The 23413-nt window shown below is 41.7% G+C and overlaps 1 protein-coding gene across 1 annotated transcript in view; it reads right to left on the minus strand.

Moving 5' to 3' along the window:
• Positions 1-1074: 1074 nt before the first annotated feature.
• The window catches only part of ATP8B1 (ATPase phospholipid transporting 8B1), a 71017-nt gene continuing 48678 nt past the window's right edge, over positions 1075-23413 (minus strand). Inside the window, exons 21-27 of the mRNA XM_065406631.1 lie at positions 21784-22072; positions 21247-21470; positions 10288-10371; positions 8571-8816; positions 8143-8281; positions 6471-6601; positions 1075-1302 (exon numbers count right to left, since the gene is read on the minus strand). Coding sequence (XP_065262703.1) covers positions 1075-1302; positions 6471-6601; positions 8143-8281; positions 8571-8816; positions 10288-10371; positions 21247-21470; positions 21784-22072 — 1341 coding nt within the window. The remainder of the gene's footprint in view (positions 1303-6470; positions 6602-8142; positions 8282-8570; positions 8817-10287; positions 10372-21246; positions 21471-21783; positions 22073-23413) is intronic.

Here is a 23413-nt window from a genome sequence, read left to right on the forward strand (position 1 = left end):
AGTTGAGGAAACTAGGTGAGCGAGTGAGTGAGAGAGAGTGTGTGTAATATGTACAAAAAAAAAAAAAAAAATCGGAGAGACTTACATCCCTTCCCTGCCCCCGCCCGCACCCAATTAGAGGACACTGTTGAACAATTACCAAATGAAGTATGTTCAACTTAAAAGTGGACTATTCTTCCTTATCTAGTCTTACAATGTGTATTGCATTATGAAACTCAACTGAAATGAACAATCACATCTGTCAATTCAAAAGGCAGTTTTCCAATAACCAAATAACTTCATAAAATACTGTACAAGAAGGTAGACACAAATATTTCAGGGAAAGTGTTTCAAAAAATCCAGATCTCTCTCCTCCTGAGACACAGAGAAGTTATTTAAAGAATAAACCAAGCCAGTGATGGAACCGTAAGAGTGAAAAAAGTGCAATAGACAACCATTTAGTAAACAGGAATGGACTGTAACCACACCTACAACTGTGATTGTATTTTCACTAAAATGTGTTAATCTGTTCCAAGTATGAGAGTGACTACAACATACCACCATGGAGCCTAATTTAATTGTATGAAAGGTCAGATGGCATGGCTCCCCCAAAGGAAAAAAAAATATTAATCTAATTCACCTTTACCATTGTATAAATAAAATTGTTTAACGAAGTGGCACATACAGTTTGATTGCTTCTCAGCTGTTCATCTTTAAAGTAAGGTATGAAATGTGTGCTGCAATTTTATTTCATGATTCTAATTTAAAAAAAAGGGATAAAATTTAGCAGTTCCAAGCATCATTTAAAAAATTAAAACTCTGGGTTTTTAGACCCTAGAATTTTATATATCCTTCAGTTTCACATTATATTTGCACAAGGATTAGGATTTATTTAAAAAACAAAACAAAAAAACACCTCTTGGTTTTTCTATTTTTCAATAGTCCCAAACCAAGCAGTTTTGTAAGAAAATTGTGAAGTCTTCATAGCCTCATGTCATCTGGTTTTTAAAAAAAATCCTGAGTCTTCCATAAAAAATAAACATTCTTTGTGCAATCATTTTCCTAAAAAGCCTGTCTTCTAGAACTTAAATCTTATCAGCTGGCTTCACCAACTTGTCTACCTTCGGCCACCTTGTGGCGTAGCACAGCATCTAAAGGTGCTCGTCTTTTACGTATGTTACGTCCAGAAGCAATAAGATCAGCATATCCCCGTTGATGTGAGAAAGCATAAGCAGAACGACGGCTTGATATCCCTCGACGAAAAGTGCTCTGCCTTCGCTTCCACTGTTCTTCAGCCTTGTATTTCTTACGGTTCTTCTGAATCTTTATGAAAGGAAAATTTGTAACAGGTTAATTTAGAGGGAAAATAGGTGCTCATTTGTACTTAACATCTTGGGAACAACGTGATGGTAACTTTAAAGTGTTACAAGTTTTATAAAAGAGTTATTTTCTTGTTAAAATTTACCTGAATTAAAACCAGAAGCATATGTTAAAAAAAAGTGTTTTTAAATTATTTTATTTTGCATGTTTTATTAACTTCTTAAGGCATTCCAAACTAGAGTGGGCATGTTGTGTAGTAAACAAAATGAAAAAAATGATATTTGTATCTAAGCTTATTTTCTTGTTTACAGATGTTTACAGCTTTAAAAATAAAATCTAAAAGACAATAGGATTTTAATAATCACAACCGTTATTCCACGTGGGGCTTTCTTGCCAGTTCTAGGTAAAAACAAACAAACACACACAAACCCAAAAAGAAACCACTGCTGCCTCTTGCCACAAACTTAAAGTGGTAAATACAAACAAAACTATAATATAGTCTGAAGCCAAAAATGGCAGAGTTTTTTATCCAAAGTGAGCCTAGGAGGGTTTTTGTATTCGGTTTGCAATCTGGACACACAGCAGTGGCTAAGTATAGGGAAGACAAATATATGAAAGCCTGTTTTAACAGTTGTGGCCAGACATGGGTCTGGCCATAGCAGAATGTCAAAGCACTGGTATTCAGATAAGGATTATTTAGAAAGTTTCGGACCTATGGATGGGCTCAGCACTAAAATACTTAAGATCATGATTAAATAAAAGTATATATAAAATTCTGCAGACAATCCAATGTTAACAATGAAGATTCTCAAACCCCCTTCGCCCCCCCTCTCTCTCTCTCTCACACACACACACACACACACACACACACACACACACACACACACACACACACACACACACAATTAAAAATAAACTTCAAATTCCTTAAAACTATTTACACTAGTATGTCCCCTTATGAATTGCATTTACATAGTCCTGAGCAGTATTTTAAAGATCAAGTCTTTGAGGGGGTCTGACCAGTCTTCAGACAGTGTCCTCATTTCTGTTGAGTTTCCCTGTGGAGGGGGCTCAGTTCCTGACAGGTCCCAGATCCCCTCAGTGTTGTGTTGGGAAATACTGAAAATGAACCTGAGACCCCTGGAGAAGTCCTTTTGGAGTTGCCATTAGGTAACATTTGAGAGTTTCTGCCAAGTTCAGAGTAATTCTGAAACTCTGGCAACTTTTGGGCCACACTGTGTTCCCTGGTCTCAGTTCAGAGAGTGCTTTTGTTCTGTGCTGAACATTGAAGTATTGTTGCTGCCAAATTTTTATTTCAGCATCCCATTTTCTAAATTCCTTCAGGTATGCCCACTTCAGTTTAAGCTGTATCGGAGCCACAGGTAGATATCTTCCCATTAGAAGTTCTACTGGAAATAGTCCAGACACAAGCGGTGCTGACCGATATGCCCGTGGTGCTTTATATGGGTCCACTGATTTTTGCAGAAGTCTTTTTAAATCTGAAATGCTCTCTCCACCTCCCCGCTGCTCAGGGTATAGTGTGGACTACTCTTACAATGTGCAAAATCCAAATCCTATGCAAAGGCTAGGAATGTTTCATAGGGTTACCATATTTCCACAATCAAAAAAGAGGACACTGGGGGGGGGGGGAGCCCCACCCTAGCCATGCCCCTGCCCCGCCCCCATCCACTCCCTCCCACTTCCCACCCCCTGACTGCCCCCTCAGAACCCCCCCCCCCCTGCTTCTTGTCCCCTGACTGCCCCCTGCTGAGAACCCCCCACCCTAACTGCCCCCCTAGGGCCCTACCTGTCCCCTGACTGCCCCGACCCTTATCCACTCGCATGGGTGGCAGGGTTGTAGAAATTTTGGTGGTGCCCAGAACCCACCCTCCCCCACCTGCCTAAGACTCTGGGAGGGGGGGTTGGGTGGGGGGAGGAGGTCTGGGGTGCAGGTCCTGGGCTGGGGATTAGGGTGCAGGAGGGGTGCAGGCTCTGGGATAGAGTTTGGGTGCTGGGTGCAGGCTCCGGGCTGGGGCAGGGGGTGGGTGTGCAGGAGGGGGTGAGGGATGAAGGCTCTAGGATGGAGTTTGGGGGTGGGAGGTGGTGCAAAGGGAGGGGGTGTGTAGGAAGGGGGAGGGAGTTTGGGGATAGGAGGGGATGCAGGGGTGAGGGCTGTGGGTCTGAGGATGAGGGGTTCATGATGCAGGAGGGGGCTCAGGGATGGAGCAGAGGATTAAGGTGTGTGGGGGGGTGGGCTCTGGCTGGGGCTGGGGATGAGGGGTTCATGATGCAGGAGGCGGCTCAGGGCTGGGGCAGAGGATTAGGGTGCGGGGGGATGAGGGCTGGGGCTGAGGGGTTTGGGGCGTTGGAGAGGCTCAGGGCTAGGGTGGAAGGGCAGGGTAAGGGCAGCCTGTCTTCCCATTAGTGGATGGGGGACGCTAGGACCCAGGGGCAGCAGACAGCAGTTGCTGCTGGCTCTGGCAGTACAAGCAGGCAAGGGAGAGGCAGGCGGGGGGGGTGTCCACGGGGGGGGGACGGACGCGCGGAGGGGGGGGTGGCAGGTGGAGGCCGGGGACCCATCCAACACTCCCCCGCTCCCTGACTGCCCCCCTCCCCGGACTCCCCTTACCATTCTGGCTCCACGTGTAGGCAAAACACGCTGCCCGGTGGGTCGGTTTGTGTGTTACACAGGGCTGCAGACAGAGGGAGGGGGGACCAGGGGAGGGCTCTGGCTGCTGGAGGCCAATGGGAGCGGCTCAATCGGCCCAGCCGCCCAATCAGCAGCCGCACTCTGCATGGAAGGGAGGGAGGGAGGTGAGGGAGAAAACCCCCCCGGACATTTTAACCTTGTTACCAATTCCTCCCTGACGGCTATTTAGAGACGCAAAAGCCGGACATGTCCGTGGAAATACGGACGGATGGTAACCCTATGTTTCAGAATGTTGTCTTGAAAATATTGACTTCAGTTTCTGTATGACCTGTGCTGAGGAAGTCTGTGTAAGTATAATCAAGTCAATATATCTGGAGAAGTAATAGACTACAATAATGTACGCATGACCTTTCCAGAAAAAAAAAAAATCTGCTGCTACCCGCTGCAAAGGTCTGTTAGGTAACTTTGTAGACAGTAATGGTTCTAGTGATTGTTCTTCCTTGTTACATACCTTGCAACCCTCTGCTGAGGTCTGAATTTGCCTACTCAGACTGGGCCACCATATGGATTGTTGTGCTCATCCCCTGCACTTGCTTTTTGCCATTGGTGCATTCCAGTTTCTCTATTAGGTGTAGTCCTTGTATTGCTGGCAACCCAGTTGAGGGAGCTGTCAGTCTTTGTATTACATATATTATTTGTGGAAGACTTTTCTGTCCTTTCTCCAGGTTTCCAAGGAACTGGCCACAAACATCCAATGTATTGTTCCTAGCTCCATGTAGAATCTTATTTGATCTTTGCAGATCTCTGTTCCGGGATTGCTTATGATTTTTATTTATGTATTGAATTGCAGTGATTGCTGCCCCAGTATCAGTTTTAAATTAAAGGTTTAATCTATTTTGATGCATGCTTGTGTACCAAGGTGTTCTCTATTCTATTGAGAATATAGCTTCTAAAAGTACGGGCTTGTCTGATAACACTCCCTCTTAGATTGTGTCCGCGACTCCCGGTGACCTGCATGCTATTGTAGGAAGTCCCATTTTCTGGCATCTCCTACATTGTCTCTTTGGCTGGACATTGTTGACGGCTGTGGCATGTGTCTTGCTGCATCTTTCACAGCTTTTCCAAGTTTCCCTCCTATTAGGGTTCTTTGGTCTCCCACTCTCTAGTTGTGCCCTGTTCTTATTTTCTAATTTATGTCTTTCCTCTTTACTGTATCAATATTGTCTGATGCATATGCTAGCATATAAATTATATTGCTGTTTCTTTATGGTTTCTTGCATTCTCACTTTTGCTAGTGTGACATTTGGATCTACTGAAGCTGTGCTGATAAACTGAATTATTTTATGCCAACAACTATCCTGTCTCCTATTTGTTATTCTTTTAATGCTTTGTATTTGCAATGTTCAGCATGCCTATGAAATCACATCTGTTTCTCTTTGTTCCTGGAACCTCCTATTAAATTTGGCCCTTTCATATGTAATAGTCTGTCGGTCTACGAAATGGCCGACAAAAGCCTCTTTCACTTTTGTGTAGTCTCTCTTTTCCTCATCAGTGAGGGGGTGAGGTACATGGATGTCTTCAGCAGCATCACCCACCGCAAATGGTACCAGGTATTTTTGTACTTTATCTGTTAAACCTGAAGCAATCTGGGATTGCTCAACTCTCTGGCTTGAGAGAGCCAGCTGAGATACCAAAAATCAAGCCCCTCAAACAGAGCCATTTGCACTATGGACTCCATTGCTGTGATAGGGCTTTATCTCCTTCTTGATGCAGCTTTCTTGGCGCAGGTCTGTTGTCTGATCTTCCACTTTCCCTACTGACTCACCACACTGTCTGTCTGTCTGTCACTCCCCACCATTGAGAGATATGGAGAAAAGGGGCATACTATTTGGGAGGGAAGAAGATCTTCACTCTTCTACTCCACAGAACAAAGAGAAGAGGAAGGAGAGAATAAGAAGTTAAAGAAAGGAAAAGAGAGAAATGTCAGCAGGTGAGGTAGAGGTGGCAGAAGGAAATACATGTGGGCCAGCACTTACTGAGGAAGACAGCAGATCAGACAGAGGCAGAAGCAGACTTAGTGGGAGAGTATTGAGAAGACCATCTCAAGGCACTGACACTCCCTGCTCCATTGCAGTGGCAAAGCAACAGAGCACCAGTCTCTAGCAAGGTTCCCAAACTGCCAGTTTGGTTAGGATTTAAAAGAGAACTCCTAAGTTGCCATTTTAGGGTGTATTCAGGCTCATGTGGAAGCCAGATGAACAATCCTAATTAAATTATCCTTATAGAACATAAGAACAGCCATACTGGGTCGATCAAAGGTCCATCTAGCCCAGTATCCTGTCTTCCGACAGTGGTCAATGCCAGGTGCCCCAGAGGGAATGAACAGAACAGATAATCATCAAGTGATCCATTCCCTGTCGCCCATTCACAGCTTTTGGCAAAAGCTTATTTTCTGAACATTAAGAATATTATTGACTTATATAACTAAATACAGTTCAAATAACCAAATGTTTCTACTTACTTTATCACTTTCTGAAGGCCAAATTGTCATTGACAAAAATCTTAGTGCAACAACAGGAAGCAAACAAACTGCAACTGACAAAAGTATTGTCAACCAGAGATATGGCTGTCTTAGAGCATTTGGAGCAGTCCCTGGGAGAAGTAAGAGTGAAAGTTAGTCTGTATCTGTTTTCAATTAAATTTATACAGCACAACAAACTAAATTCATGTTTCCTGCCCTGAAATGTATAATTGAAGTATTCCAAGTGTGTTTGAATACAACTGTATCAAAATCTAAAATAAGCCACTACCAAGAAAAAGTTTGAGGTAAGGAGAGAGCCAGCAAGTGTGCTACAAATTTATAACAACATTTGCATTTCCTTTTCAATGTATTAAGTTATAAAACTCTTTAAGGGATAAGTTAGGGTGAGAACAAGTATGTGGTTTTTTTATTACTTTTAATGGGCAAAAACTGTGATTAAGAAAAACCTCTAGGATCATTGTAATATACATACAGCGTAGTGCAGTTCAATCTTAATGTTTAATTTAAGCAACCAGACAGAACAAATTCTAAAATCTGAAGCACTTTTAAAAAGCAGAGGATGAAGAGCATGAATATGTTGTACAGGAAGCAACACAGGATTTTTCTCAGATTGATTTTGATATCGAACTGAAAGTAATTTGCACAGGGATGTAGTCACATCTGAAACCAGTATGCAGCAGGAAATTTGTTATGCACAAATATGATATGTAAAAAGCAACAAAGAGTCCTGTGGCACCTTATAGACTAACAGATGTATTGGATAAGGAGCCACAGGACTCTCTGTTGCTTTTTACAGATCCAGACTAACACGGCTACCCCTCTGATACTTGAAATATGATATGGTTTCAAGTAAGTTTCGGCACCTGACAGTCTTTGGGAAGATAAGTCTAAAGCCCATTGCACATCCACTCACTTACCCAGATCACAAATTAAAAAGGCGGGGAGGGTGAAGGACAATGGGCAAAAAAAGGTAATCTCAAGCATGTTCAGTAGGCACATAAGGCACTTAAAGTATTACCAACCCAAACCATTTACAAATTTGGAGTCAGGCCCCCCAAAATCACGAGACCTTTTTAGAAATAAAAAGTTTGGAGTTCTTTTTATTTGCCTTCTAGTTTTTGATCCTTTAGGGTGCAGTTGGGTTACATTTTCAAGCCTTTTCACAGCAAAGAAGCCTAGAAAAATTTGCTTGAGAATCATACGTTCTTTTTTAAATTATAGCTAAAGTTATACGAAACAGCAAATGTCATGAGATGTGATACAATTGCATGAGTAGGCAACTTAGATTCGCCTTTGAACCTTACTCCCACTGATGTGCAGGAGTAACTTGGCAGCCACAGAGCAGCCTTCAATGTAGGATCACAGGTTTCCCTTTACTCTGTGCTGCAGATCACTTTTTACTTTGCTCCTTTGTATGCAACACCCTACACTGCACAACACAGGTAGCTACTTCAACAAAACCATTTTGATTAAGACACACATGTTGACCCCATATAAACTAGGCAATGTTTTTCTAAAGTGAGTTAACATTCACCTCTACTTACTGGGCATCAAATCACATCTGATAAGCTGATATTTTGATACTGTTTACTCTAGTTACATAACCATTTGAGCTAGAACGCAAGAATACAAAACAAAACAAAACACTGACCTGTAAACTGAAAGCTAGATGGGAAGAGAACATGTATTCCAGCACTGTGAAGGTCAAACATGATACCAAAGTAAAGTGCAATACTCCCAAATATTGAGAAAGCATTAACGAAAGTCCAGTAAGAGGTATCCAAACCCATCTGAAAGTAAATCAGATAACACACAGTGAATTTATGATGTAGAAGTCAGAAGCATGTAATTGAATATTCTGCAAACTATCTGTTATGCAGATACTTGGGTCACACTATTTATTATATAGTTTTAATACAATATAGAATATTCTGTGAATATACCAGAGAGGAAGATAGTAACCAGGCAAAAGTATATCAATATGCAAAAAGATTTAAACTGAATGATAATTAAGCATTTATTCTCACAAAGATGCGCTTTCAGAGCAGCAGAGGAGATCATGAAGATAAATGTACTTGCCTGAAAATTGACTGCAACTATGAGAGAAGAGGCTGCAGTGACAGCAAATGATTGGTAGTCTGAAGGTGCCTCTCCATCTTGCCCCATGGTTTGAAGATAAGCTCCATACGGTATGAAGAAAATAATCAGTGATGTTATAATTCCATGTATTAAGCTTACAAAGAATTTCTTGTAGTTAAAAAGCAAGTCTTTCTGTCCAGATATATACAAACCAGGGAACCGAAGACTAAGTTTGTCGCTCACATCCTTAATAAAAGAAAAGTTACAGCAGTTAGAAATAAATCGGTGCCATAGAGCCTGAAGCACTGTATAAATCTTCTCCCATCAACATTTAGCTTTAGGGTGGGAGGATAGGGGAGTTAAGCAAGACAAGCCAACAGATTACCTCCGTATTAATCCCAAAAATGATAAAAATCTGAAGCTTAAAAAAATACAGAAGTTGAATTCATATATGAATGCAAGCTATATTTTTAAATAGTTAGAAAATGGACAGAGACTCTAGAACAGCAGTGTGTTGGTATAGAAATGAAAGGAAGAAATGCCACCAAAACCTAGACTTTATATTTATTCAATATGAATATTGAATATGAAGATCTAAAGAATATGGTACATTTTTCCTTCCATCACTCAAATGATGTACCATTTCTGTATCTTCCATTCACACCTATGTGTAAATATTTCCATAATAGTATGCAACAATGCCCACATAATGGAAAGAGTCTATTATAATATATACATGCAAAAAAGGTAGTGCTAGCATTTTTGTGGGAAATACAACTCAATTTCCTTGCCTTTTTCTTTTTTAAATCTCTAATGCATACATACTGCATGAATTTATGAAATTTCTTTTCTTTTAAACCTCCCCCCACCACAAAAATGCATTGCATTTCTATGCATGCAAAATCTATAGGCAAGCCCAATTTGGAAAATCAAGCAAATCCAAAATAAAATCTAAGACCCATTCAGATTCAAAATACAATATTGCAGTTTTCAGCATAATTTTTTTTTTGCCAAATTTATTCCCAGTGAAAATGGTTTTAAAAATAGAAATACCTTCTGACACTATAATCGAAGATAAATAATGCAAGTATATTACATAATCAACCCCATTAATGCCATTCTACAGTACTGTACATACATATTGGCCCTGATTCAGCAAAGCACTTAAATATATGGCTAACTTTAACCATGTACTTCAATTCTGTTGAAGTCAGTTGGAATTATGTGCTGAACTGCTTTGCTGAATCAGGCCATTGTGAAGAAAGCTATCACCATCCAATTCTAATCTACACTTATTGAGATGTATTTCTTTCAATTAAGTTATGTGTTAATCCTACCAATGGGATTAATGGGAACTGCCCTCTAGCAAATGACTGAACAAAAAGTCACAGCAATTGTTATGTCAGGTATTTCTAGTTATTAACGAAAAGAAGCCTACAACATTTTCTATTAGCTTCATGGAGAAAAGCTGTCTGCTAAGACCTACAAACTTTTGAGCAGATCAATTCAACATTGAACGTATTTGAAGTTGGTTAGCTTTGTCTAGTCTAGCAGGTCACGCCTTATTGTCCTCTAATAAATAGGATATCTAGCAACCTAAAAATATCACAGATTAGACGTAAACGTTACTTCAATTATGTTTACTCTGATCTTTTTCTTTAACAATTGCATCTAAAATTCATTTGAAATTTTTTTTCTTAATAGCATAGTAGTATACCTGGTCAAGCAAGCCAACCAGAAGAACTGGAAGACTGGAATATAACACGTTGTAAAGCGTGATAAACCAATCTTCATAAGCGGTCTGCAATAGAAAATAAATATCAATTTATTAATTAGATATTACTTTATATTTAGTTGCATCATTTTCATTTAAAAAGTTAATTCAGAAACAATCTAATCTAAACAAGAATATTAAGAAAACTGATTGAATTGCCAGGTTTTGTGGGTTTAAAGTTAATGTGCATTAACCCACCAGGCCTCTAGGGTCTTGAAATAGTTCTTTGAGCATTTGTGTTAAAATACACACCCTTTTTACTAAAGCAGCATAATATACAGGTGACCATTAAAAGGACAGAATTTGTTCCCTAGCTACATACATTCAACTTCCACTGAAGTCAGCAACAGTTACACAAGTTGATCTGAGAACAGATTTTGACCACAAGTGTATTATACCAGCAGTGATCACATTAAGAACTGATACCTTACAGATGTAATTAAAACTGGTGGAAACTCCGTTTCAATTCCACAGGAAATTCTGACATTTGTACATTTTTGTTATTGTTGTCCTGAATCAGAACAAAGAGTCCAACTTTAGAAATTCCCCCTGAAAAGAAGTCTCTGAACAAGTTTTCATTTGGGGCCAATCGAAACATTTAGTTTCAAGTTCAGCCTTAAATTTAATATAAAATTGGGGTAGGAGGAAATTAAAACAAAGCATTTGGATTGGGTCAAAATGTTTTGCCCTTTGTTTTGATTTAAAAAAACAACACCTTTTGTCAACATAGACATGTTCCCACTAATATTTTCTGTGGGAAAATGTTAGTGAGAAAATTTTTGACCAGCTCCAGGAAAAAAAACTAAAAAATATACTGTTTACAGTGTTTATTTTTATTCCTCAGAACATCTGCATGAAAACTGAGCAGTTACTTACCTGTACAGTAACTTGAGTTCTTCAAGATGTTTTGTCCCTATGGGTGCCCTACCATACGACGTGTGCACACCCGTACACTCTTGATAGGAGAGTTTAGTCAGCAGTTTCCACGGGTCCATGCCAGCACACTATACTTTCTTGGGCTCTGGTGCAAGGGCACATAGGGAGAGAACCATCCTGCCGTTGCTCCAGTTCTTCTCAACTACGAAGCCCAGAAGACTGCAGCAGAGCACCCACAGGGACAAAACATCTCAAAGAACTCAAATTACTGTACAGATAAGCAACCTCTTCTTTGAGTTATTGTCCGTATAGGTGCTACATTGTTGGAGACTCCCAAGCAGTAACTCAGTGCGGAGACAGGTGTTGAGAAGGCGGATCCAACACAGTTCTGAGGACAGTGTCACCAAGACTGTATCTGCTCTGAAAGCAGGGAGGATAGCAAGTGCCTGGTGAACCTGTGAATGGAGGACCAGGTTGCTGCCCTGCAAATGTCCACAATGAATAGGTCCTTAAGAAGGGCTATCCAATGGATTGGGCAGTCACGGCATGTTCAGGTGGTATTTTCTATATAAGACACAACTCTAAAAAATATAAACGGATGGGCAAATAGTGGTAGCACCTGTATAAAAAAATGTTTAAAAAAAAAAAATCCAAAAACAATACTTTGTTCAAAAATTACTCCTTTTAAACAAATCTTGTTCTGTTAAACCAAACTCTAAAGAATATAGGAGTTTGTCAACCTCCTGGTCTTATATATATATATATATATATATATATATATATATATATATATAAGAAGAGGTTGCTTATATATATATATACATATATATATATATAGGCAAAGGTAAATATTATTAAGCTATGCTTTCAGAATCCAGGCTGTGTTACTCGCTAACCTGTGTCAAATGTAACAAAAAAGTTTGAAAAAATGTTCAAAAAAAGGCAGGGTAAGATTTTGCCTAAAGGGGGAGTAGAACTAAAGGTAGCCCCAACCTCACCTTTTGTCAAAACCCCCCCACTCTTTTTAAACAAATCCTTCAAAAATTTGTGCACAGTCCTTGAACTAAACAAGCCCTAGCTAATGTCTGCACCATTTCAAACCTAGAAAATAAATTGTCTCGATATATTCTCATATACAAACCCTCTAGTGCTGCCAAAAAAAACGCAGCAGCAATTTGGTTGTTATGAGAGGCATGTAATAATTCTTATCTCCGCCTCCGAAAAAAAAAAAAAAAAAAAAAAAAAAAAAGCATCTCTACAAAAAAAACTAAACCAAACAAAAACAAAAAAGCAAACAATTTAAAAAGTGCTCGCTACAAATACACAAAGCCAGCTAAAAATAGTAAAAAAAGCACTTCAAAAGTGAAAAAAAAAAAAAAAAAATCCTGGCAAATCAGGCTAAAGCCTCTTAAAAAACAACAACAACAACAACCACCTTAAAGCAGGGAAAAGCACCCGCAAATCATAATAGTTGCAAATCACTAATTAAAAGTGTAAAACAAAAATTGGGCTTTGCCACTAAACAGGTGGCAGCCAGTACAGCGGGTAAAGGGGGAAAAGGTTGTATGTATGGCATCCCCAACTACAAAACGAGCACTCTGTGGGGCATTACAAAAAGAAAAGGAACCAGGAGGGGTGGGGGCTAGTTAAGGAGCCCACCCTCCTTGCTAAATTGGTAGTAAAACGAAGCCTGTGCCAATAAAAAAACCCAAAATCGGGCCTAAACAACCAGGCAAGCAACAAATAAAAAAATTAAAAAACAGGTTAAAAGCCCTAAGGGCATAATAGCAAAAATTAAAAAGGACAAACATAAAAAATTCAAATCCCTAAAATAGTACTTAAAATGGTAAAATCTAAATTAATAAAGCTGTCATTTAAAAAAATAAGCAAATTAAAAAAAAATTAACTCTGCAAAAGCTAAAAAAAATTAAACAGTTAAACTTTATAAACATATAAAAAAAAATGTATAAAAAAAATTCTTGGTTTCTTTGCAGCCATTCTAAAAAAAAAAAATAAAAAAAAAATAGGCCCTTTTCCAAAATGCTACCGCCATTCAAATAGAGCATCTATGTCAACAAAAAAATATGTTCTACTATGTTACCAATAACGCCAAAAGCCACTACTGGCTGGTGTATGCAATTATTGCTGCCCTAATAATTTTTTTTTGCTATATTGCTGCGTGTGTAAATGGCCAACGGTAACACTGGCCAGACTAAAAACCTGAGTAGTAAGCCCTCACAACGAAAGGTTAATTCAGGGTCAAGGGGGGAAATGTCACAATCACAGTGAAATTGCCCCCCATGGTGTCCCCTGGGTAAGTACCAGCATGGTATATTGCTAATGCCTATATATGCATACATTTTTTTTTTAAAGGGGTTAAAGGTGTAAATATAAAGACTAAACCAAACAAACTTAAAAAAAATTGCAAAATAAAAAAAATTGCAAAGGCCAATAAATTGCTAGGCAGAGATGGCGTTCACCTTTCGAGGAGGGGAAAGACCCTATTTGGACACAGACTGGCTAACCTAGTGAAGAGGGCTTTATACTAGGTTCGACTGGGACAGGTGAGCAAAGCCCGCTGGTAAGTGGGGAACATGGAGACCTGGGAGATGGGTCGGAAATGAGAGGGAGTGTGGGCTATATTGGCAGAGAGAAAGGAGGGTCAGGACAAAACTGGGAGGAAAGATCAAACCAGTATCTTAGATGCCTATATACAAATGCGAGAAGTATGGGTAATAAGCAGGAAGAACTGGCAGTGCTAATAAATAAATACAACTATGACATTGTTGGCATCACTGAAACTTGGTGGGATAATACACATGATTGGAATGTTGGTGTGGATGGATACAGCTTGCTCAGGAAGGATAGACGGGAAAAAGGGAGGAGGTGTTGCCTTATATATTAAAAATGTACACACTTGGACTGAGGTAGAGATGGACATAGGAGATGGAAGTGTTGAGAGTCTCTGGGTTAGGCTAAAAGGGGTAAAAAACAAGGGTGATGTCATGCTAGGAGTCTACTACAGGCCACCTAACCAGGTGGAAGAGGTGGATGAGGCTTTTTTTAAACAACTAACAAAATCATCCAAAGCCCAAGATTTGGTGGTGATGGGGGACTTCAACTATCCGGATATATGTTGGGAAAATAACACAGCGGGGCACAGACTATCCAACAAATTCTTGGACTGCATTGCAGACAACTTTTTATTTCAGAAGGTTGAAAAAGCTACTAGGGGGGAAGCTGTTCTAGACTTGATTTTAACAAATAGGGAGGAACTCGTTGAGAATTTGAAAGTAGAAGGCAGCTTGGGTGAAAGTGATCATGAAATCATAGAGTTTGCAATTCTAAGGAAGGGTAGAAGGGAGAACAGCAAAATAGAGACAATGGATTTCAGGAAGGCGGATTTTGGTAAGCTCAGAGAGCTGATAGGTAAGGTCCCAGGGGAATCAAGACTGAGGGGAAAAACAACTGAGGAGAGTTGGCAGTTTTTCAAAGGGACACTATTAAGGGCCCAAAAGCAAGCTATTCCGCTGGTTAGGAAAGATAGAAAATGTGGCAAAAGACCACCTTGGCTTAACCACGAGATCTTGCATGATCTAAAAAATAAAAAGGAGTCATATAAAAAATGGAAACTAGGACAGATTACAAAGGATGAATATAGGCAAACAACACAGGAATGCAGGGGCAAGATTAGAAAGGCAAAGGCACAAAATGAGCTCAAACTAGCTACGGGAATAAAGGGAAACAAGAGGACTTTTTATCAATACATTAGAAGCAAGAGGAAGACCAAAGACAGGGTAGGCCCACTGCTTAGTGAAGAGGGAGAAACAGTAACAGGAAACTTGGAAATGGCAGAGATGCTTAATGACTTCTTTGTTTCGGTCTTCACCGAGAAGTCTGAAGGAATGCCTAACATAGTGAATGCTAATGGGAAGGGGGTAGGTTTAGCAGATAAAATAAAAAAAGAACAAGTTAAAAATCACTTAGAAAAGTTAGATGCCTGCAAGTCACCAGGGCCTGATGAAATGCATCCTAGAATACTCAAGGAGCTAATAGAGGAGGTATCTGAGCCTCTAGCTATTATCTTTGGAAAATCATGGGAGACGGGAGAGATTCCAGAAGACTGGAAAAGGGCAAATATAGTGCCCATCTATAAAAAGGGAAATAAAAACAACCCAGGAAACTACAGACCAGTTAGTTTAACTTCTGTGCCAGGGAAGATAATGGAGCAAGTAATTAAGGAAATCATCTGCAAACACTTGGAAGGTGGTAAGGTGATAGGGAACAGCCAGCATGGATTTGTAAAGAACAAATCATGTCAAACCAATCTGATAGCTTTCTTCGATAAGATAACGAGTCTTGTGGATAAGGGAGAAGCTGTGGATGTGGTATACCTAGACTTTAGTAAGGCATTTGATACGGTCTCGCATGATATTCTTATCGATAAACTAGGCAAATACAATTTAGATGGGGCTACTATAAGGTGGGTGCATAACTGGCTGGATAACCGTACTCAGAGAGTTGTTATTAATGGTTCCCAATCCTGCTGGAAAGGCATAACGAGTGGGGTTCCGCAGGGGTCTGTTTTGGGACCGGCTCTGTTCAATATCTTCATTAACGACTTAGATATTGGCATAGAAAGTACGCTTATTAAGTTTGCGGATGATACCAAACTGGGAGGGATTGCAACTGCTTTGGAGGACAGGGTCATAATTCAAAATGATCTGGACAAATTGGAGAAATGGTCTGAGTTAAACAGGATGAATTTTAACAAAGACAAATGCAAAGTGCTCCACTTAGGAAGAAAAAATCAGTTTCACACATACAGAATGGGAAGAGACTGTCTAGGAAGGAGTACGGCAGAAAGGGATCTAGGGGTTATAGTGGACCACAAGCTAAATATGAGTCAACAGTGTGATGCTGTTGCAAAAAAAGCAAACATGATTCTGGGATGTATTAACAGGTGTGTTGTGAGCAAGACACGAGAAGTCATTCTTCTGCTCTACTCTGCTCTGGTTAGGCCTCAGCTGGAGTATTGTGTCCAGTTTTGGGCACCGCATTTCAAGAAAGATGTGGAGAAATTGGAAAGGGTCCAGAGAAAAGCAACAAGAATGATTAAAGGTCTTGAGAACATGACCTATGAAGGAAGACTGAAAGAATTGGGTTTGTTTAGTTTGGAAAAGAGAAGACTGAGAGGGGACATGATAGCAGTTTTCAGGTATCTAAAAGGGTGTCATAAGGAGGAGGGAGAAAACTTGTTCACCTTAGCCTCTAAGGATAGAACAAGAAGCAATGGGCTTAAACTGCAGCAAGGGAGGTTTAGGTTGGACATTAGGAAAAAGTTCCTAACTGTCAGGGTGGTTAAACACTGGAATAAATTGCCTAGGGAGGTTGTGGAATCTCCATCTCTGGAGATATTTAAGAGTAGGTTAGATAAATGTTTATCAGGGATGGTCTAGACAGTATTTGGTCCTGCCATGCGGGCAGGGGACTGGACTCGATGACCTCTCGAGGTCCCTTCCAGTCCTAGAATCTATGAATAAAATTAAAAAAAACAACAGTCTCGCAACCCTAAAGCCAATATATTTTAAAAAACCTAAAAAAGCCGCAAAAGGCTGGTTCAAACTAGTACAAAAAGCACAAAATCCAAAAATCCCTAAACAAAAACGCCCTAAAAAAAACCCAGGGTTTAGAACCCTGCCAAAAGCTAAAGCAAAACAAAAATCAACAGCAAACCCTAAACGGCCTATGCACAAAACAGAACTCTCATCTATCCTTCCCCCTCTTCTTACGTTACATCCAAGCTTGGCCCAGCCTTAAATTATACATGTGTAAGTATAAAAATGGGTTAGGGCTCGGGCACTAACGCTTTCTTCCTTCCTTTAAGTAACATAAAAAGCACCCAGCACTCACCGCTATTATTTTATTAATAAAGCTTTAAACCTAGTCACTTGATGTGCTCCTTCATCTCCTCTCCTAAAAGTCCTGCAGCCTCAGCCTAATTACCTAAAGCCCCAGGCAAATTGGTAACATAAATCAGTCACACTAGCAAAGGCCAAAATAAACCTTTCACAGCCAGGTGAAGCCTAATGGAGATCAGTGACAACCCAGGTGTTTTTAAATCCACAAGTAATCAAGAATGTCTGTAAGGAGAGATTCAGAAGCAAATATAAAAATCAATGGGCACTCCAGACTTGGAAGCACCTCCATTTCTGCAGATGGACCCCTGCCCCTAACTGCCCCCCAGGACTCCACCCCCTACCTAAGCCTCCCTGCCTCTTGTCCCCTGACTGCCCCCTCCTGAGACCCTCCCCCCATCCTAACTGGCCCCCTAGGATCCTACCTCCTACCTGTACCCTGACTGCCCCAACCCTTATCCACACCCCCACCCCCAGACAGACCCCTGGGACTCCCACGCCCCATCCAACCATTCCCCACCCCCTGACAGCCCCCCCCCAGAACTCCCGACCCATCTAAACCCCTCTGCTCCATGTCCCCTGACTGCTCCGATCCTTCTCCCCACCCCTACCCCCTGACAGCCCCCAGAACTCCCAAACCCCCCCCCGCTCCTTGTCCCCTGACTGCCCCCTCCTGGGACCCCTGCTCCTAACTGCCCTCCAGAACCCCACCCCCTACCTAAGCCTCCCTGTTCCTTGTCCCCTAAATGCCCCCTCCTAAGACCCCCCCCAAATGCCCCCCAGGACCCTACCCCCTACCTGTACCCTGACTGCCCAAAACCTTATCCACACCCCCACCCCCAGAAAGCCCCCCCGAACTCCCGACCCCCCCCCCCCCCGTCTCTTGACTGCCCCCTCCAGAACCTCCCTGCCCCTTCTCCGACCCCCTGGCCCCCTTGTTGTTGGCCTTCGCCTAACGTCTCTGTGAACTTGCTCAGGAACGGCCTGAGCCGTTCGTCCAGGCACACTGGCTGGCAGGGGAGGAGGAGCGGGGGAGGAGCTCCAGACTGCCGGAGGCGATCTGCGAATGCAGGGAGGGAGGGAGTGATCTCTGCTGCAGGGGAAGCGGAGGAGGGGCTCTCTCTGGCTGTCGGAGCCTCATGTAAGTGGCACCATCCAGCCGGCTGCCCTGTTAGCCGCGCGTGCGCTGCATGGGGGGGGGCGGGGAGAAGTCCAGACATTTACAAATTCCCCCCGGACGCTATTTTTAGCTCAAAAAGCCGGACGTGTCCGGGGGAATCCGGACGAATGGTAACCCTAGTGGGTTATGGTGCCGGAGTCTTGTGTGAGATCCATTGAGAAAGAAAGGCAAAGAGGGGTTCACAGAGACAGACCAAGCATATCTGGGAACCACACTTGCCTTGGCCAGGATAGTACTATCAGCACAGCTACTGCCTGGTCTTGCTTCAATTTGCTTAGAGCCTTGAGGCTCAATGGTGTTGGAGGATAGGCATACAAGAGGGTGCAAGGCCCAGGGACTAGGAGAGCAGCCCTCATGGGGATGTGGCCATGCACATATGCACATGCACCATACCAGAATCATCAGCACTTCATGATGGATGGTGTTGCAAACAAATCCACCTCCAGGAGACCTCAAGACTGGCAAATGCTTTGAAAGACCAAGTTGCTGAGTTCCCACTCATTGTTCTGGTGGAAGTGCCTGCTCAGGGAGTCTGCTACTATGTTTAACAGACCCAGCAGGTAGACCACTGAGATATCTATGCAGTGGGACAATGCACCATTTCATAGAATCATAGATTATTAGGGTTGGAAGGGACCTCAGGAGGTCATCTAGTCCAACCCCCTGCTCAAAGCAGGATCAATCCCCAACTAAATCCCCAAATGGCCCCCTCAAGGATTGAACTCACAACCCTGGGTTTAGCAGGGCAACGCTCAAACCACTGAGCTATCCCTCCCCCCACAGTCTCAGTGATTCTGCACATAAGGATTGGGATCTTGCTCCCCCATGATGATTTGTATAGTACATTGCCACTCTGTTGTCTGACCCACGGGCCTCAAGGAGCGCTCCCATCTATCTTCCCTCGGCTTGCGAGATCTGCTTTTAAACCTGGTACAGACCTTGCTGGATCCGAGAGTGTCAGAGGCAGCTGGAATCCACATTGCTGATGGAGGGAAACACTTGTGGGAGGTCTGGAAGGGTTTGAAACCTGGGTTCTTTACCATAACCCAAGCAGGGAAGCCACAGACAACAATGGCTAAGGGTAGAAGAGCCTGGCTGCCCCAAGGAAGAATAGGGGGAACCCTCCCAAAAGCACAAATCTCTGCTAAACTAAATAAAACAAGTAAAATAAAAATAAAACAAAAAGGAATCTCAAAATACTGAGGCAGCTGAAAACAAGTAGTGGACACTGCAATGCCCCATCTCGAACCGAGGGTGGTTGAGAAGAAACTGGAGCAGTAGCAGGTTCCACCACTCACTACTTACCTTCGCATTGGCATAAGGATGTACAGAGTGCAGGCACAGACTCGTTTGCACTGCTGACTAAAATCTCTGATCAAGAGTGCACGAGCGCATGCACGTCCTACCATGGAGCACCCATGGTGACAATAACTCCAAGAAAAACAGATATTTGGTTTGGGGAATTCTCTTGCTGTTCCCTATTTCTTCCCCACATTAAATTAATTTTCTGTGCCTACAGTCATTTTCTCTCCATCTTATTTCCCACAGAAGTCACTATCTCCATTTTGTTAGTTTGCAAGTGGCTTCTATGAATATGACTAGTGGGGAAACACTAGCAGTTGTGGATGAGCTCCCTAAACTAAGTTCCCAACAGTAAAAAGAATGCATATACATATGCACACAGAAATAAGAATGAGAGAGAGTGTTGTTGCTAGGTTTCCCCCCATATACATGAGCTTACTGTTGTGAGAGTTTACCACAGCTTGACACGATATAGATACTTAGCATAAAGTGTTTGGGAATGTTAACACAACTGAAAAATAAATGTGCTAATAAGAAGACTGGTGTACTCAGTGACTGTTGTACTCCATTCCCTCCTACCTCAGTATGATGCCTATTAGGCAGATCCTCAGACCCTCACTCATGCAAATAGCAGTACTGACCTCATGGAACTACTTGCCTGACTAAATCCCTGATTCTACAAGTTGGTCCACTTGGGAAGAGGAGCTTGCAGGCTGTGGTCTTCCTTTGTAAGCTTTTTGGGGTAGGGACCTTGTCTTAATATATACAGATTAGTGAAACACAAATTAGTGCAAATAATACACAAATAATAGTCTTGTATTTGTGCTTTCAACTGTATGATTTATGCTAAACTCAAAAGATATTTTACTTATTTCAGGTGACAACTCAGGACGGAAAATTACTTTAATTTTACCTCACTGCCCCCAGGCACATATACGTCTAAGTAGCAATGCTGATAAATGAAGAGATAATTGTATCAAAATGGAAGGCAATGGAATGTTCCACAGTAGTAGCTTTTTCAACAGTTCTGGCTAATAACATGCACTCCCAAGCTATTTATTGTTTAGAAAAATAGAACCAAAATTCTCTAAAGTCTGGGACAAAAACAACGGAGTATCTTATTAGATAAAACTTGCAAAGCCCAAGTTCCAGGCCTTTTGAAGAGGGTAGAGGGGATGGGGTATTTCACAAATAACTGAAGTGAGAGACTGAGATTACCAGATGAGGTGGTGGGAGAGAAACAATGTTCATAGTTCAGTCACGCTACTGATTTCAAGCTTTATGCTGTAATAGCCAACTGTACATGGAATTCTTATTATTTACTATATCCTTATTTTTTTCTGCACACGTGATAAACTACATTGATCAGAAAAAAGTTAAATTAGCGAAGATTAAGATACCAATAGCACTATAGCTGGAGATTAAAGTCTTTCCAAGGCATGAGTAATAGAGTAAGTATGAATTCCACCACAATGATATGAAAGGCTCTAACATGAACCTGCAAAGGCTGCTTCCTTTCATGCTGTTCGCTTAAATTACATCATCACTTAATAAGTTGGTCTCCATTATTTTGTTTTGGCAAAAAATAAGTTTTTCTAGTTCATATTAGAAAAGCACTTCTCTTACCTGGGCAGAATAGCCATTGAAGAATGAGTACCAGAAGTGTACTAGCGTAAATGCAAAGTTTTTGTAGAAGAAATATCGTAGGAACTTGCACATCCTTATATAGGACCATCGGCCATGAACTAATAGTAATCTTTGCAGGTATCTGAATTGTCCAAAAGAATAGTCACTTGACATGACTGCTTGCATGCCTTCTTGTCCACTAATTCCAACACCAATATGAGCAGCTACATTAAATAAAACAAACAAACAAACAAATAAAAGAGTCTCACATAGAATAAGCAAGGTTTATTAAAACAAGATATATTATTCAACAAATGAAGATGCACAATAACACTCCAGCTTATACAGTCATTTAACAATTCCCATTCTCTACTGTAAATTTCTCCGGACCCAAATTATTCTTTATGTATCTAAACAGCTACTTCAATTGTTAAAAAAGATAGTCTGAACTCAGGGAAAATAACACTTTCTAATAAAGTGATGTAAGACCTTCAAAACCAAAACCAAATAGCCAGTGAAATTTTATAGATGACTTACTTTTGATCATGTTTACATCGTTGGCACCATCCCCTATAGCCAAAGTTATAGCTTTCTTATATTTCTTCACCAGCTCCACCACCATGGCCTTCTGTTTGGGAGTTACGCGGCAGCAGATCACTGCACTGCACTCGCATGCTAAGTCTACAAAGTTTCTTTGTTGCTGTTCTTTGTTAGCATCAGCTCTCCTTTTACTCTGAATTTGCTTTTCTTTCTCTTCTGCTGTTCTGGGAAATTTCAGTTTTAGAAGTTTCTTCTTCTTCTTTTTCTTCTCTAAAAGGATTTCATTCTGGATAACCAAAGAGAAAGTAATTATTGTCCCTTCTTCGCTATTTAAAGATAGAGTGTTCTAAGGGCTGCTCTTATAACATTTTTAAAGTCTGAAATACCTTGACTCTCATCTACATTATGTGCACTTCTGTAATACCATCCCAATGAAACTCCCCTGAAGAAAAGGGGACAGTGAATGTGGTAGGTTTTTGTACAACTTATTCTATTGTAATACTTCTTGCAGAAATTAATGGAAAAAATCCTTTTTCTATCTTCAGCTAATTCATTTTGAAGAATAATATTAGTTTCTGTGATATTAAGGTTTTTTGAAAAAAAAAATGGAAAGTGTGATCACCTGGAACACCAAGCTGTCGTCAAATGCCGGATTTGTACTAGTGAAGTTATTAAAAATTCTGAGCTCCCTCTGAAGCCTAATATTAGCAAGACAGTGAAGCTCATCATTTCAGGTATGATCTTTAGGTTTTGATTTATGGGTTATCCAGTTGAGGCACAGACTTATACATGGATTAATGGTCACTTCTAAGCTGAATAGTTTTAGATTTGTTATTTGCTGATATATCTCCTCCCACTCTGGTTTGTATAGAATTCTGCCAATAGGATTCTCACCAATACTTGGATTGCCAACCAGGTCACTTCTTTACTGAAAGTCCTTCAGTGTTTTCTGAACTTTTAAAACATCAGACCACAGTACAAGGTACCATATGAGCCTGCTTCCTTTTATTTCTGACACTTTGTTCACACTTTTGCTCTCAGACATACCCTCTTACAGGGAGTCCCCGGTGTACGTTGGAGTTGTGTTCTTGAAAAGGGCCACGAATACCAAAACGACATATACCGGGGACCTGCTAGTACAGCAGTGGCATAGACAGGAGGGGACACTTGGGTGGGTGCCAGGGTGGGCGGGTAATGACGGGGGGCGGAGGGGTAGGAGTGATCTGGCGGCCTCTCTCCCCCTCCAGCCAGCCTTTGGGGCGGGGAGAAGAACACAAATGATAAATGCGCTGGCCAGGGGCTCTCAGAAAAATGTGTGCCCCCTGCACTCCCACATGGTCCGCCCTGCCGCCCCCCAGGCTCCTGCTGGGGAGTGGGATCGGGGCGCGAGGGCTTATCCTGCTATGTCTGGCAGGGGAGCAGGAACGGGGACTTGTCCTGCTCCACCCGGCAGGGGAGCCTGGTGCTCCTGCCAGGGATCGGTGTCAGGGGCTTGTCCTGTTCCACCCGGTGCTCCTGCCAGGGAGTGGGGTTGGGGCGCAGGGGCTTGCCCCACTCCAGAGTTCCAGCTGGGGAGCTGTGTTGGGACACAGGGGCTTGCCCCGCTCCGGCGCTCCAGCCAGGGAGT

The sequence above is a fragment of the Emys orbicularis genome, chromosome 6, assembly GCF_028017835.1.
Source record: "Emys orbicularis isolate rEmyOrb1 chromosome 6, rEmyOrb1.hap1, whole genome shotgun sequence".
In the NCBI taxonomy this organism is placed as follows: domain Eukaryota; kingdom Metazoa; phylum Chordata; order Testudines; family Emydidae; genus Emys; species Emys orbicularis.